The 14820-nt window shown below is 36.4% G+C and overlaps 1 protein-coding gene across 2 annotated transcripts in view; it reads right to left on the bottom strand.

Moving 5' to 3' along the window:
• The window catches only part of atrn (attractin), a 176170-nt gene that overhangs the window by 126732 nt on the left and 34618 nt on the right, over positions 1-14820 (bottom strand). For both annotated transcript variants that reach the window (XR_012388707.1, NM_001353962.1), the window contains exon 5: positions 6881-7083. Coding sequence is in view for 1 of the 2 variants with exons in the window: in NM_001353962.1 (NP_001340891.1) it covers positions 6881-7083 (203 nt within the window). In the remaining variant the exon portion in view is untranslated. The remainder of the gene's footprint in view (positions 1-6880; positions 7084-14820) is intronic.

Genomic DNA, 14820 nt, shown 5'->3' with positions numbered 1-14820 from the left:
TCATTTTCTTGTCAGCTTACTCCCTTTATTAATCCGGGGTCGCCACAGCAGAATGAACCGCCAACTTATCCAGCAAGTTTTTTTTTTTTTTTTGTTTTTTTACACAGCGGATGCCATTCCAGCCGTAACCCATCTCTGGAAAACATCCACACACATTCACACACACACTCATACACTACGGACAATTTAGCCTACCCAATTGACCTGTACTGCATGTCTTTGGACTGTGGGGGGAAACCGGAGCACCCGGAGGAAACCCACGCGAATGCAGGGAGAACATGCAAACTCCACACAGAAATGCCAACAGAGCCGAGGCTCGAACCAGCGACCCATCGACCTTCTTGCTTTGAGGCGACAGCACTACCTACTGCGCCACTGCTTCGCCCCAGATATTTTTTAGGGTCTTAATATTTATTCATTACTTCTTTTTTTTTTATATATTCCTATGTAAAAGGTTCACATTTATGCAACTAGTAGTTAATAAATTGGTAATTTTTTTCCCATATAATGTTGCTGACTTTTGTTCTCAGTTTGATCTAGCCGTTCATTCATTCCACTCAACGAAATAGGTAAAAGTAAAGTATTCATGATTTGTGCTGATTATTGTATCGGATTTGTATCAGTATCGGTTTGTACTAAAGGCTCCAATATCGGTATCATATCAGAAGTTAAAACGTATCGGGACATCCCTAGATGTAACTGTTTTCAGTGAATCAGTGGGACTAATAAATCACGACTATACTAAACCATCACACAGAGGGATTTATTTCAAACACTTGACCTAAGAAATGAAGTGAGTTCATTAAGTTCATTGAAAAGCCAAACAAACAGCACATCATCACAACACCATTATCTCAATTTCATTTTTTTATTATAACCAATTAAATCAGTCAAACTTGATTTTGATAGCATGTCATTGGACTATAACTATGTGAAAATACAGTAACTTTATTGGAAAAATGCTCATAAATGTCGCCATTAATTAATCGTCCAGCAAAACAGAACAACAACAAACAATAATATGTTGATTTAAGGATCATGTCTTTCTAAACTTCTTTCTGAGAGCCTACTCTTCTCCGATTGATCAGATGGCCAAGTGTATTGCACTAATTGGAAGGCAAATCACATGTCAGAAATCCAAATACCCATTATCAAATCTAGACTTCTTCTCTGGAGGCTGCTTTAATACAGTAAACGTTTAATACAGTTAAATGTGCGGTGATGATAGTTTTAGAGTATAAATTACAACTCGAGCTCTTATAAAATTGAAGTGAGTGCAAACAGAGTTTGAGTTGACATTTCTGGGTTTGAATAAAGCAACAATTACAGTTCTTAAAGGTCACCGGCAATGTATAAATCCACAGGCGTGCATTACACAAATTTGGGACAAACCAACAAAGACAGGAAGTGAGGTAAAATTAGAAATACAAAGTTCAGAATTGCTTCCTTCCTAAAAACAAAAAGATGGCACATTATTTTAGGAAAACATCTTAGAAGTGAATCCGGTGTTATTTTACGGAAAAGAGTTTGAAAGGGTTTAGCAGTACAAGTATCTTGTTAGAATCTTTCATACCTCACTAAAGTTCCAGCAAAACACAGATGAAATATTTAGGGATGCTGCATCAAGATTTTTGCAGAGAACCGATTTCCTGTTTTGATGATTGGCCGATACAGATAACATATTCTGATGCTTCAAGCTTTATATAACTGTGCCACTGCATAAAGCAACCTTCCACCTTCACACCTACAGTTAAAACCACAAGTTTACATACACTGTATAAAAAGGCACATAACCATTTAAAAGAAAGTCAGATGTTAATGTGACTAAACGTTTTCTCCTTTAGGTGAGTTAGGATTATCAAATTTGTTTCTGTTATGCTTAATAGCAGAATAATGAGAGAGATATTTTTTGAGAAATTGTTATAACTTTTTTTGAAAGTCAAGTTTACATACAATAAGATGCCTCTGAAAAAGCTCAGATGATGGTGTCAAGGTTTTGGAAGTTTCTGATTGGCTAATTGACAACATTGAGTTAATTGGAGGCACAACTGTAGAATATTATTTAAGGAAAACCTCAAACACACTGCATCCTTTTGTGACAAAAAGGGAAAATTAAAAAGCCAGAATCGACAAATAAAGCCAGATTAGAATTCGCTAAATTACACTGGGAAAAAGAATAATTTTTGGAGACATGTCCTGTGATCTGATGAAATTAGGATTTAACTGTTTGGCTTACAAGCACCATCCCAACTGTGAAGTATGGGGTGTTGGGGTGGGGGTAGCATCATGTTGTGGGGCTGTTTTGCAGCAGGAGGGACTGGTCCACTTCACAACATAGATGGCATCATGTAGAAAGAACATTGTGTAGAAATACTGAAGCAACATGGCCAGGAAATTAAAACTTGCCCACAAATGGGTCTTCCAAACAGACCATGACCCTAAGCATTCTGCCAAATTAGTTAAAATGTGCTTTAAGGACAAAAGAGTGAATGTTTTGGAGTGGCCATCACAACGCCTTGATCTCAATCCTATAGAAAATTTGTGGGCAGAGTTGAAAAAGCTTGTGCGAGCAAGACAGCCTACAAATCTGACTCAGTTACACCAATTCTGTCAGGAGGAATGGGCCAAAATTCTTTAAAACTACTGTAAGAAGCTTGTGGAAGGATACACAAAACATCTGACCATTCGAAGTAATACATTTTAAAAGCAAACCTAAAAAATACCAAGGAAATGTATGTAAACTTTTGATTGTCTAGAAAGTAATAAAAAGTTCTCCAAAAAAAATCTCTTATTGTTCTGGCATTTAGAAAATGTAAATTTGATTTAGGCAATCCTAACAGACCTAAAATAGCAAATGTTTAGTATAATTTAACACCAGACATTTTTTTGGAAAAAAAAAATGGTTGTTCCTTTTTTTAGAGTGTATGTAAACTTCTGGTTTCAACTGCATATGCATCTATTACTTCATTAATAAATAAATAAAAATAATGCAACGTATATTTTATTTAATGCCACGTCAGCAACCAAGGCTATTTTCATGGCAAAAATATTTCAATGTTAAATATACAATTAAACAAAACAAACAAAAGAATACGTACATTAAATAAGATTTTTAAATGAAAATATAAACTCTTGTTTATCACAGCTTAAAGATTTAGTGAGTATCAATGAAAGGTGATAATTTGCTGATACTGACCTCTGGCCGATTGGAGAATCCCTACAAAGAATCTATGTTCTTGTTAAATAAACTCCTTGAACAAAAATAAAATATAAAACAAAAATATTGAGAGTATCAAGTTTTTTTTTCTTTTCTATGCTGGTGCTCATCACTTTTCTCTAAGAAACAAGAATCATCTACAGAGTTGAGGACTTAATCCAAAAATAATAGTGTGCCTCTGCAGAGTTCTGCCAAGAAAAAGCCAGAGTACAACATGAGATGAAGCATCTTTTAAAGGTACATTTTTCAGCATTGTCTTCTGTAAGAAGATTCAGAAGAATTAAATGTTTATCTAATGCACTGTTTCTCAACCATGTTCCTGAAGGACCACCAACACTGCATGTTTTGGAAGTCTCCTTTGTCTGTCACACCCATTACAGGCCTTTCAGTCTCTGCTAATGAGCTGATTATTTGAATCAGGTGTGTTTGGTTGAGACGACATGGATAATGTGCAGAGCTGGTGGTCCTCCAGGAACGTAGTTGAGAAACACTGATCTAATAGATACAAATATCCTATTGTTCCAAAGGCTTTAATGTTTTATCATTTTAATTAAGTTTTAACACATTTTTATTGACCCTGAACCATTTATTTTGTAATGTATTAAGTTTAAGTTTCTTTTAAATTTATTATCAAGGAAACTGGGTGTTTTTATTTTCCCATAGTTCCGTATTATATGGTTCTCGTGTTATGTTTGAATGCGTGTCATATGATGCTCTTGCTCTATCTTAATTCTTCCTTGTGGGATTAATAAAGTGGCTAAACTTAAACTTTGGCAAGCAATAGCTTCATTTAACCTTTAAAACTTTGCAGACCGTTTACATTCACAAACAGCAACAATGCATTTTTGTCCAGTTTATTTGACATTTTTAGTCCAGGTAGGTACCATAACACAGTTATAGAAACTAGCTCCTAGCCAAGGTCCCCTAAGAACTAATTTAACAATTTAGCTGGTTGCTTTAAAATTGTCAGCAGCAACTCTAAAGTTAAGTTAGCCAAAAGCCACGTCAATCAGCCTTTAACAAAAACAACAAATGGAGTTTGTGTTTTCGTTGTGTTGTAAAACTGGAGAAAAAAACTTAGAAAAATAAGTTATGCAATTGAAACTGCCAAATTGAGGACTAAATCACCCCTGTCTACTTGGAGTGCTACACATGACAGAGAACACAACTCCACACTCAAAGGAGATAAAAGACTGTAGCATATAGTCTTTGCTACATCCCTTTAAAATACTGTGCCAGCATTTTGTTGCACATGCTTTCACCCAATCATTGTCCAGTAAAGTCAGTGTGTTTCCTGTTGTGCTGGATTAGACCCTGCTTTGGAGTAGAGTTAATTTATTGGCTGTTTCCACTGAGCAATACAATTTGGTAAGATCCATTTCCACTGTCAAAGGTACCAAAAAGCCATACCATAGCACTTTTTGGAAAGCGTACCAAAACAGTGAAGCTAGACTCGCAGTTAAACGCAATTTATTTACCGAAAATAGTCACAAGCGTGTGCCACAAGCCAGTAGAAAGACAACACAAGAAGCTCCATTTTTAAATATACAGATGGGACATGACACTTCATGCATATAATGAGCCATGATTGACACAAACTCAAACAAACCTTGTGGTCTTCTTGTGACAAACAGTCACATGCTAAGAAGTTAAAACAGAAACTGATGTGTGTTCTCTATTGTTTACAAGGGCGTCTACAAGATGCCTTTGCTTTCTCTCTCTATTTTTGTGTGCTTACTGCGTGTCTAAATTTGAAATAATATAATAGAACCGCCAACTTATCCAGCAAGTTTTTAACGCAGCGGATGCCCTTCCAGCCGCAACCCATCTCTGGGAAACATCCACACACACATTCAGACACACTCATACACTACTGACAATTTAGCCTACCCAATTCACCTGTACCGCATGTCTTTGGACTGTGGGGGAAACCGGAGCACCCGGAGGAAACCCACGCAAAGGCAGGGGGAACATGCAAACTCCACACAGAAATGCCAACTGAGCCGAGGATCGAACCAGCGACCCAGCAACCTTCTTGCTGTGAGACGACAGCACTACCTACTGCGCGACTGCCTCGTTAATAACATTAAATAATAAAATAAAATATTAAACTGGAGTTCATGATAATAACCCGTGCATGGTTATTGAAGTGCTTTATATCCGTTTAGAAAACGATAAAGGCGAGAGTAAAGTGCGGAAAAACAAATGAACAAACGATTCTTTCAGCAACCTAAATTAAGTTAACAAGAGCTGGTAAAGAATAAACATACAGATGAGTGTAAACAGTTTTTCAATACAAACAAAGCCTTAATGCATGTTTTGCTATTTTTTCTATGATTGGTAACATTTTGGAGACTGTAAGGCTGTAATGTTCACACTACAAGTCTTAGTGCTCCAATCAGATTTTTTTTCCTCAGATCTGATTTTTTGCCTGGCTGTTCACACTGCTGTTAAAAATGTGGCCAATATCAGATTTGCAGTGTGAACAGATCATGGTCCTAAACTGACCCATATGCGCAAAAGTACAATTACGGACAGCCCAAAATGTCTAATTATGCACACAATGTGTTTATTAAGTAAACACATTGTCAGATTATGCTCATGTTATATGATTATTGCTCTTTTCACAGTAAACCATGGTGTATTTCATGAACTGTAAAAGATTGTTCTGCTACTACTAATGTGTATTTCGCTAATTGAAATCTAAAATAATAAAATCTAATCTAATAAGTCTTGTGATTTGACAAGTTGTGATTGAAAAAACTGATCACAGTTTAGGGAACTCATCAAGAGCTAATGAGCAGACGCAGACTGAACTGAGAGGGCAGAGTTGGTTTATCTCTGTTTGCAGAGTTCTTTCATTTTACTTTGTTAGACACAACAGACACGTGTAGAAGGGGGTTTGGCTGCTTGAGCACCTGCCCTTAAAAGCACCTGCCAGTTCCCCCTTAAAATGACAGTGCCCTTTCCATCCTTTGTGCACAGATCCTCTATTCCGCAACACCCACAACGCTCTTTAGCTTAACGATCAACCCATGCCCCAATCATTAACAAGCACCAGTTTTGCCTTCATTTTTTTTTTTTGAAGTAATTGCCATGTGCCATTCTACTATGCTGCTGAGGAGTGGATAATGTCTGCAGCACAGAGTGAAGATGCATGTCGTTCTGTACAAGTTACATAAAATACGACATAACCGTTCACACTGCGGTAGCTTTGCAAAACATCAGATCTGTGTCTGATTTAATTTGGGCCACATTTGGCTGCAGTGTGAACGTAGCCTAAGGGTCCGAATTTGTTACATACAGTGTTCAGGAAAGTTACTTTTGAAAATAATGCATTACAATATTGAGTTACTTCCCCAAAACATAACTAGTTGTATTACTTAGTTTTTATGGTAAGTAATGCGTTACGTTACTTTTAAGTTACGTTTGCTGAGGCTTGGCGCTGAGGTGACCTTCACATTCACTTTACTGAATCGCACCACTCAGTGAAATTGAGGCGTTAGTTCCCCAAAACAACAATCCTACAACTAAACTCGCTCCCAGTTCCGGCAATGTGACACAGCTAAAAACCAGACACTTTCGCTAACAGTTCTAGGAACGGTGAAAAAATCCCTCTGGTGTGACAGCCCCTATTATCAATTCCATGCAGAACCAGCTTACCTTGCCATCCTGGTTTGCAGAGGCAGCGTTTGGTGCTGTTGTGACACTGTCCTCGCAGAGGAAAGCCGCAGTCGGAGGAACAGTAGGGTACATCACAAGCCTCTCCTTTCCAGCCATCCTCACACACACACTGCACAGACTCGCTAGAGTTTCCCACACGACACTCTCCTCTATCAGAGCAGTTATTGGGACATGTATTCAACCTGGATGGAGGAAAAAAAAATGAAGGAAATCTCATGTCAGTATTGATGGACAACCACACCTAAATGAACCCCAATATTAAATCACTTAATGTGGTAAATAGAGTTGCATGACAGTGAAGAAAAATGTGATATGGTGTTAAATAACAATACATTCACACTGTATTTAAGTTGCATGAGCAATATTTATCTTTCATGTTCCAAAATATTATATACATATTTTTGTAAACACCTAAACTTTATTTCTGCGCAAATATTTCTGTATCACTGTGAAGAAATCATATAATTTAGCAACCATTTTGCATAAACTACACTGAAAAAAATTATTCAAAGATGATTTCTTGGATTTACTCAATTTTTTACGTTAAGTGGTTGTAAACAATTTATTTGTGTTGAATTTAAACATTATTAAACTTAATTTGTTTGTTTAAATTCAAGACAAATAAATTGTTTGCAACAGTTCTGCATGCAACACTTAAGCTTTTATTGACATGGCTAATATATTAATAACAGCACACATTGTGGCTAAATCGCATTCTAAAGCCTGGTTTATACTTCTGCATCGAGTGATCAGCGTAACCCACAGCGCATGCAATGCGCATAGCCATGCATTTATACTTCTGCATGCTGTTTCTGTTGCTCTGCAATAACACTTCCAAAACGCTAGCTGGCAGTAAGTGTTTATGTTCCTCTGTGTCAAGTTTCTTTGCTGGTGTTTTTTTTTTTTTTTTCTTCTGAATGATACCTTCATGTATCAGTAGCTAAACCTCGCTTATTCAGAGGTGGGAACTGGTGGATGCGCAACAACTTTGATCATCAGCTTGTAAACACTCGCTCCATCAGGCTCGCGCAGCTCTCACCCCCGACCCACACTCGTCAGTCTTACAAAGCTGACCAATCACAGAGCTTGTGCTACGCGTCGTTGCAACGTAGTTACATTTTTTGAAAGTTGTGCATCAGTATCGACAACAGTCACGGCGAGGGCTATGCGTCTACGTGTGCGCCTGACGCAGAAGTATAAATCAGCCTTTAAGGTGACCTGATAAATAAACAAATATTTATTTATATATTATTTTTTGAATTGTAAAACATTGATTCAAACAATGGAAATGTTTGTTGCAAAGGAAGCCATTTTTATTTACCATTTTAAAGTTATGTTTTAACAAATAAAGATTTATACAAAAACATTTTTTTTCCAAAATAGAATACATTTTTATTAATTGACTGCTGGATTGGCTGATTTAGTGATAAAGTTTGATGATATAAATCTATACTGTTATTATCGGCCTTTTTTAAAAATGTATTTCAAAGCTTTAAAAAAAAAAAGTTTTACACAGCTCAAATTATATCAAGAATTTTATTAGGCCTGTCTGTTTCAGCACAAGTTAAATGCTTTTAATCTGGAATAAACTAATAATATTTGCTTCCACTACCTGCTAATTCAGACTAACTCAATTATTTTAAACAAAAATGTCAATACTTACATTGCGAGCTTATTTAAAGCTTAAAATCTGCTATTCAGAAATGCATATCCCAATATGCTTAACCTCATTCTTCATGCTGATTAAGGGGGAATAACTTCAGTATAATCATTTTCTTTGCACCTACCACACCTAGCGCATGCCTTTTGTTGCACTGATTGCCAAGGCATTTACTTTTTCCAGTGCACATTGTACTCCCTAGACATGACATGCTGCCAATATTGTTTAGCAATTTCCCCAATAAAAAGCTGTCTGGTTACACAGTGGAAATTTAGTCTATGAAAGAAAACAAAATGTCCTTTTTTTAGAAGAGCTTATTCAGCTGCATGCAGAGTTATGTCACAGTGACCTGTCTAAAGAATTAGCCAACAACCTGCTTGTAAAGTTGTGATGTATTAATCATGTTGTTTCTGTGTAAAAAAAAAAAATAAACCCTCTAAATAGACATTTATGATCACAGTTTTAATAATAATCATAAAAATAAAAATAATTCATAATAATTCCTTACATTTTTATAGCACTTTTCTAGACACTCAAAGGTCTTTACACATTGGGAGGAATTCCTCATCCACCACCAGTGTGCAGCATCCATACTCTGGCACTTCTTCCAACCTGGCAAGGACTGGCCAACCGAACCCAACCTGGGCTCAATTCAGAGCACTCACACTTGTCAAATGAACCAGGAAATGTGGGCCAAACACGAGATCAGTATCGGTTAATAATGACTTAATCGGTACTCGCTGATGTGGCCAATTTCATGAACTGATTGCAAGTGTTTGTGTCTGCTGGAGATTTTAAATATTTGGAGATAAAATATTTGTATGATCCTGCACGTTGTTGGACATAAAAGACATAAAAGAACTGAAAGTTCCGTGTTTTTGACAATATTCCAAGTTCACTTATTGCAATAAATAGTAGTTTATAGACCTATTTCATTTTAGTAAAGTAGTAATGGTTTTATATGTTTACATTTTAACTTCTTATGAATCAAATGTGCACTCCAAACATTTTCTTGATTGAGACATGTTGAATTCTGCATCATTTGCAATGTTTCCAAATTGCATTGTTAGTCATTTTTCTTACCATTTTTTTTTAATTGGTGCTATTTATTACTTTCTTTAAAAGTTTCTTCTGACCATGACATGTTCACACCTAAATGGCTACGAGACTCGTTTAAGGGATTATATGCAGCATCCTTTATTTATTCTCCTAAGTAAAGAGAGATTTTCTCCTAAATACAATATCATACTTAGAGAGAAAATGTGCTTTAGGCAGTATAAAGCTAAAAGCCATGACAAGGAATCGGTACTTGGTATTGGCTGCAAACATCCAGATCGGAGAATCTCTACCTATCATCTGAAATGTAGATTTTTGAACAAGAAACAATATAAGATTAAGTAAAAACTTTTTTTTTTTGTCCTTGAATAAATTGTATAAATTCTGTATAAATAATTAAATACAATTAATCTGTATTACACCTTCACACATCATCATTTTTATTACCTAAATGTATTAAACTCCCTTGAAATGCTCATAGTCAGAGTCCTTAAAAACACATGCAAATGATAAACTTTCACTTGATTATAGTTAAACTTAGCAGTGACTCTACAAACCACTTGTTCTGTGGCTCCTGCTCAACTAAAATTCAGACTAAACATTGCATATCTTGGGCCATGAATATTGTGATGTGCACATTGCACTAACAATGCTGAAACGATATATTGTGCAGCCCTATTCGGCCTTATGTAAAAGCACTTGTGTTGTTGGTCGTAAATTATATGCATAGGTAATGCAGTTCGATTATCGATCCGATGTGTTAGTTAGTGTATGTGTAGGCTTAAAATAGCTCTTATGTCTAGTATTGTGTTTATATTTTTATTATGTTTATTTTTCTAGTACCATGGTCCTGCGAGACACAACATTTCTTTCCACTCCATATCCAAGCATGCAGCAGAATGACATTAAACTTAGTTAAAGGGCACCTAGGTTACCTTTTTTTTTCAGTTTTATTATGAATCTTTTGTGTCTCCAGAATGTGTCTGTAAAGTTTCAGCTAACAACACCCATCAGATTGTTTATTATAAGATTCTGATTTATAAATTTTTGCACCAGGTGGCGGTTTTGCTGTACCGCACCTTTAACGCTAGTTCTCCCCGCCCACTGTTTCTCCGTGCCTTCCTGCATGCCTTAATCTCCTCCCTCGGCTGCGTCAGACAATAAACAGACAAAGGAAGCAGATCTCACGTAGTATTTGTGAGAAATACTACAGTAAGAACTTTACCAATGAGAATTCGATGAATTTGCTGTGTTAAGTCACAACGATGAGTCACACACAATGTCGTTACAAAGTTCACGCACACACACACAGACATGCACACGCATACCCAGCATGGATACGATATGCACATACAAACAGACAGCGCGTTTAGCTTTGCACTCTTTTTGCACGCAAATGTGACAGGATACAGGTTAATCTCCACTGCTGTGTGGATATCTGTTATGTTAGTGTACAAAATAAACCTGATTTAACGTCCACAAACTGGGATTGAAGTGTCTTCATTTATAATTGTTCTGACATGGGGCTGTGCTGTAAATTGCTACTTCAGATTGCACTGTTTTAAAACATTTTAAACTTGTAAAACTTACTCTTGATCACATTTGATGATGATTGATGATCCTAGCAAACTGAACAGACTTTTTATTCCCGGTTGCTTTGCGCACGTCCTCTCTTGTTGATATGACAATACATGTGACTACCGGGACATGTTACGCAGCGGTCAATCAATTTGGTGGGCAGGGGGACCGCAATCCTTTGTCTAAGTTGCCGTCGGTCTGAAAATGACTCCAATTGGTCCACCGTTTTTATGTTGTTAAATTGAAAAAACAGGACTCTGTTTATATCGCCCCAATATGAATGCCTATACACTACACATATGTCTGTCCAAACAGCTTGAAAAGTAGATTTCTTTAAAGGTCCCTTGAAATTAAAATATAGTTTTTTAGATTTTAGTATCAGTATTAATAGTTTTTAAGATATCTAAAAGCTAGTGTGCTTCAAAGCAATGACAAAATTTGTGTTTAGAAGATATAAAACCGATACAAACATGTAAATCACTTCCGCTTAAATGGATCAAAGGTTTTATTCACGTCAACTCACACTTCAGTTTCTCTTCAAATCATAACCAATCAAATGCTCACAAGTATCTGACATGCCCCGCCCTCTTTAAAACACTTCTCATTTGATGTGCTTAAGCTCAACCACTCTTACTGGCAAAGCAGAGAAAACAAAACGTTGTTGGCCATTTTTTTTTTTTTTTTTTTTTTCCCACATTGGAGGAGCTACACTCCGTCCCACCCATTCTTCATGTTTCGGTTGAGATTACACCAATCATCGGAAAAAAAATGCACATTTCAAAGCACTTTACGGGACCTTTATAGCAAATCTTTTACAAAATCACACCGTGAACTCAGATTTAACAAGTGAATAACAAAGCTGATATAATCTAAATCTTTCAGTTCAAACGTTAACTTCACCTCAAGTTAATAATTAATTAGTTGTCTCAAAAACAACTGAATGAGGTGAGAGAAGTATAAGTGAACAGAGCATTAGCCTGAACTGAAGTGTGCAAGAACTGGCGCATTAGTAGGCAGCTCACTCTCCTCTACAGATGAACAGGGAAGAAAGGGACAGCAGAGAATAACAGGCAGTATAGCATCTGTCTTTCAGCTTTGCGTGAGTGTCAGGCCCGGTGTTTGATGTTCTCTTGATGCTGCACTATAGTGCTTTTTTTGTGTGAATGCAGTAGTTATAGAAACCGCTGCAGTCCCCGTCAAGACTCCACACGATCAGACACGGAGGTCAAAGACATCTGCGCTTCCTCTGTCTCGCTCGTCTTAAATTACTCTGACCTGCATTTTCTTGTTTGTGCTCCTGTTCTTCAGCAAACAGTCTTAAAGAGGCAGTTCACCCAAAACTGCTTAGCATTTACTCACTCTCATGTCAGACCAAATCCATGTGACTTTTGTTTTTTCAACTGAAATGAAGAGGAGATTTAGATGTCTAGTAGTACAGGGTTTAGCAACTTTTTCCCCACCAAAATAACTTAATATATTTTTTCAACTATTTCATTGTTATTACACTAAAATGTCAATCGAGTCATGATTCAGAATCATGAGCATTTTCTAAATGTCTGTTTATCTGTATATTTATGTTCGTGTATCTAGATATAACACCTGACAGAAAACCTTTTAGAAAAAAAAGGCAGCGATAAATAGATGTACAGGTGTTGCACATTAACTGTTAAAGGTCACAGTGAAACCCCATAACAATTCCATAATAATAATAATAATAATAGTAATAATAATAATAATAAAACTAAAACATTAGTTTTAGCTTGGTCTCAAAAAAAATACATAAAGGTATGTATATGTATGTATGTACAGTATGTATGTACACCCGCCAGCTACTTTATTAGGTACACCCTACTAGTAACAGGTTGGACTCCCTTTTGCCTTCAGAACTTAATTCTATGCCTGAATCCTTGGTGGCATAGATTCAACAAGATACTAGGAATATTCTTCAAAGATTTTGGTCCATATTAACATTATAGTCTCACGCAGTTGCTGTAGATTTGTCAGCTGCACATCCATGATGTGAATCTCCTGTTCCACCACATCCCAAAGGTGCTCAATTGAATTGATATCTGGTCACTGTTGATGCCATTTGAGTACGGTGAACTCATTGTCATTTTCAAGAAACCCGTCTGATTCGTGCTTTATGACATGGTGCGATCCTGCAGGAAGTAGCCATCAGAAGATGTGTACACTGTTGTCATAAAGGGATGGACATGGTCAGCAACAATACTCAGGTAGGCTGTGGCATGATGCTCAATTTGTACTAATGTGCCCAAAGTGTGCCAAGAAAATATCCCCCACACCATTACACCACCACTACAAGCCTGAGCCATTGATACAATACAGGATGGATCCATGCTTTCATGGTGTTGACGTCAAAAGTCGCAGCATAAATCGAAAATCAGACCATCAACAATTTTTCAATCTTCTATTTTCCAATTTTGGTAAACCTGTGCCAATTGTAGCCTCAGTTTTCTGTTCTTAGCTGACAGGAGTGGCACCCCGTGTGGTCTTCAGCTGCTGTAGCCCATCCGCCTCAAGGTTCGACATGTTGTGCGTTCAGAGATGCTCTTCTGCATACCTCGGTTTTAATGAGTGGTTATTCAGCTCGAACCAGTCTGGCCATTCTCCTCTGACCTCTGGCCTCAATAAGGCATTTGCGCCCACAGAACTGCTGTCCTCTGGATATTTTCTTTTTCGGAACATTCTCTGTAAATACTAGAGATGGTTGTGCGTGAAAATACCAGTAAATCAGCAGTTTCTGAAATACTCAGACCAGCCCATCTGGCACCAACAACCATGCCACGTTCAAAGTCCCTTAAATTGCCTTTCTTATCTATTTTGATGCTCTGTTTGAACTGCAGCAGATGGTCTTGATCATGTCTACATGCCTTAATGCTCTGAGTTGCTGCCATGTGATTGGCTAATTAGAAATATTTGTTCGAAAGTAGACATTTAGAGCAATTCGAAAGGGTTAAATTAACTGTATGTATGTATGTATGTATTAATAGAATCAATGTTATAACAATGGAATGGCACAAGGAGAAAGTACTGAAACATATTAAATAATTTATATAAAAGACTTTTCTTTGTGATCATATGGAAATGTATGTTACATGCATTGCTCCAGTGTGATTTTTTTTTTCAGTCCAAATCCATGTGACTTTTTTTTTTTTGACTGAACCTGGGTTTTGACTTGGGTTTAGAAACGTTTTTCTTTCACCAAATACCTTTATGTATTCCTTCTATTAAGAGAAAAGGCAAAAACTAATGTTTTATTTATTTGTATTATTATGAAATTGTAAAGAGTTTAACAGCCAAGATGCATCAGGGGTATGTCTATTTATCTTAGTTTAGATTTACTTATAAACTTTGATTTATATCAACATAGATATACAGATAAACTGACATTGAGAAAATGTTTATGATTGTTTATGATGATCAAGGTGCACATATTTGCTCCCCAAACAAAACATAAATGTATTTATTTTTAATTACTTAATTTTGTTTCTATTCTATGGCCATGTATTTCCTTCTAAAAATCCAGGTTTCTTTCATTTACAATTATTTCATTTTTATTTATTAATCTTTAACACTATTTAATTAAATCAGTCAATTAAAGTTA

The sequence above is a fragment of the Danio rerio genome, chromosome 13 (genome assembly GCF_049306965.1).
Source record: "Danio rerio strain Tuebingen ecotype United States chromosome 13, GRCz12tu, whole genome shotgun sequence".
Lineage (NCBI taxonomy): Eukaryota > Metazoa > Chordata > Actinopteri > Cypriniformes > Danionidae > Danio > Danio rerio.
The sequence above is the reverse complement of the archived record's forward strand: the minus strand, read 5'-3'. Positions and strand labels throughout refer to the sequence as shown.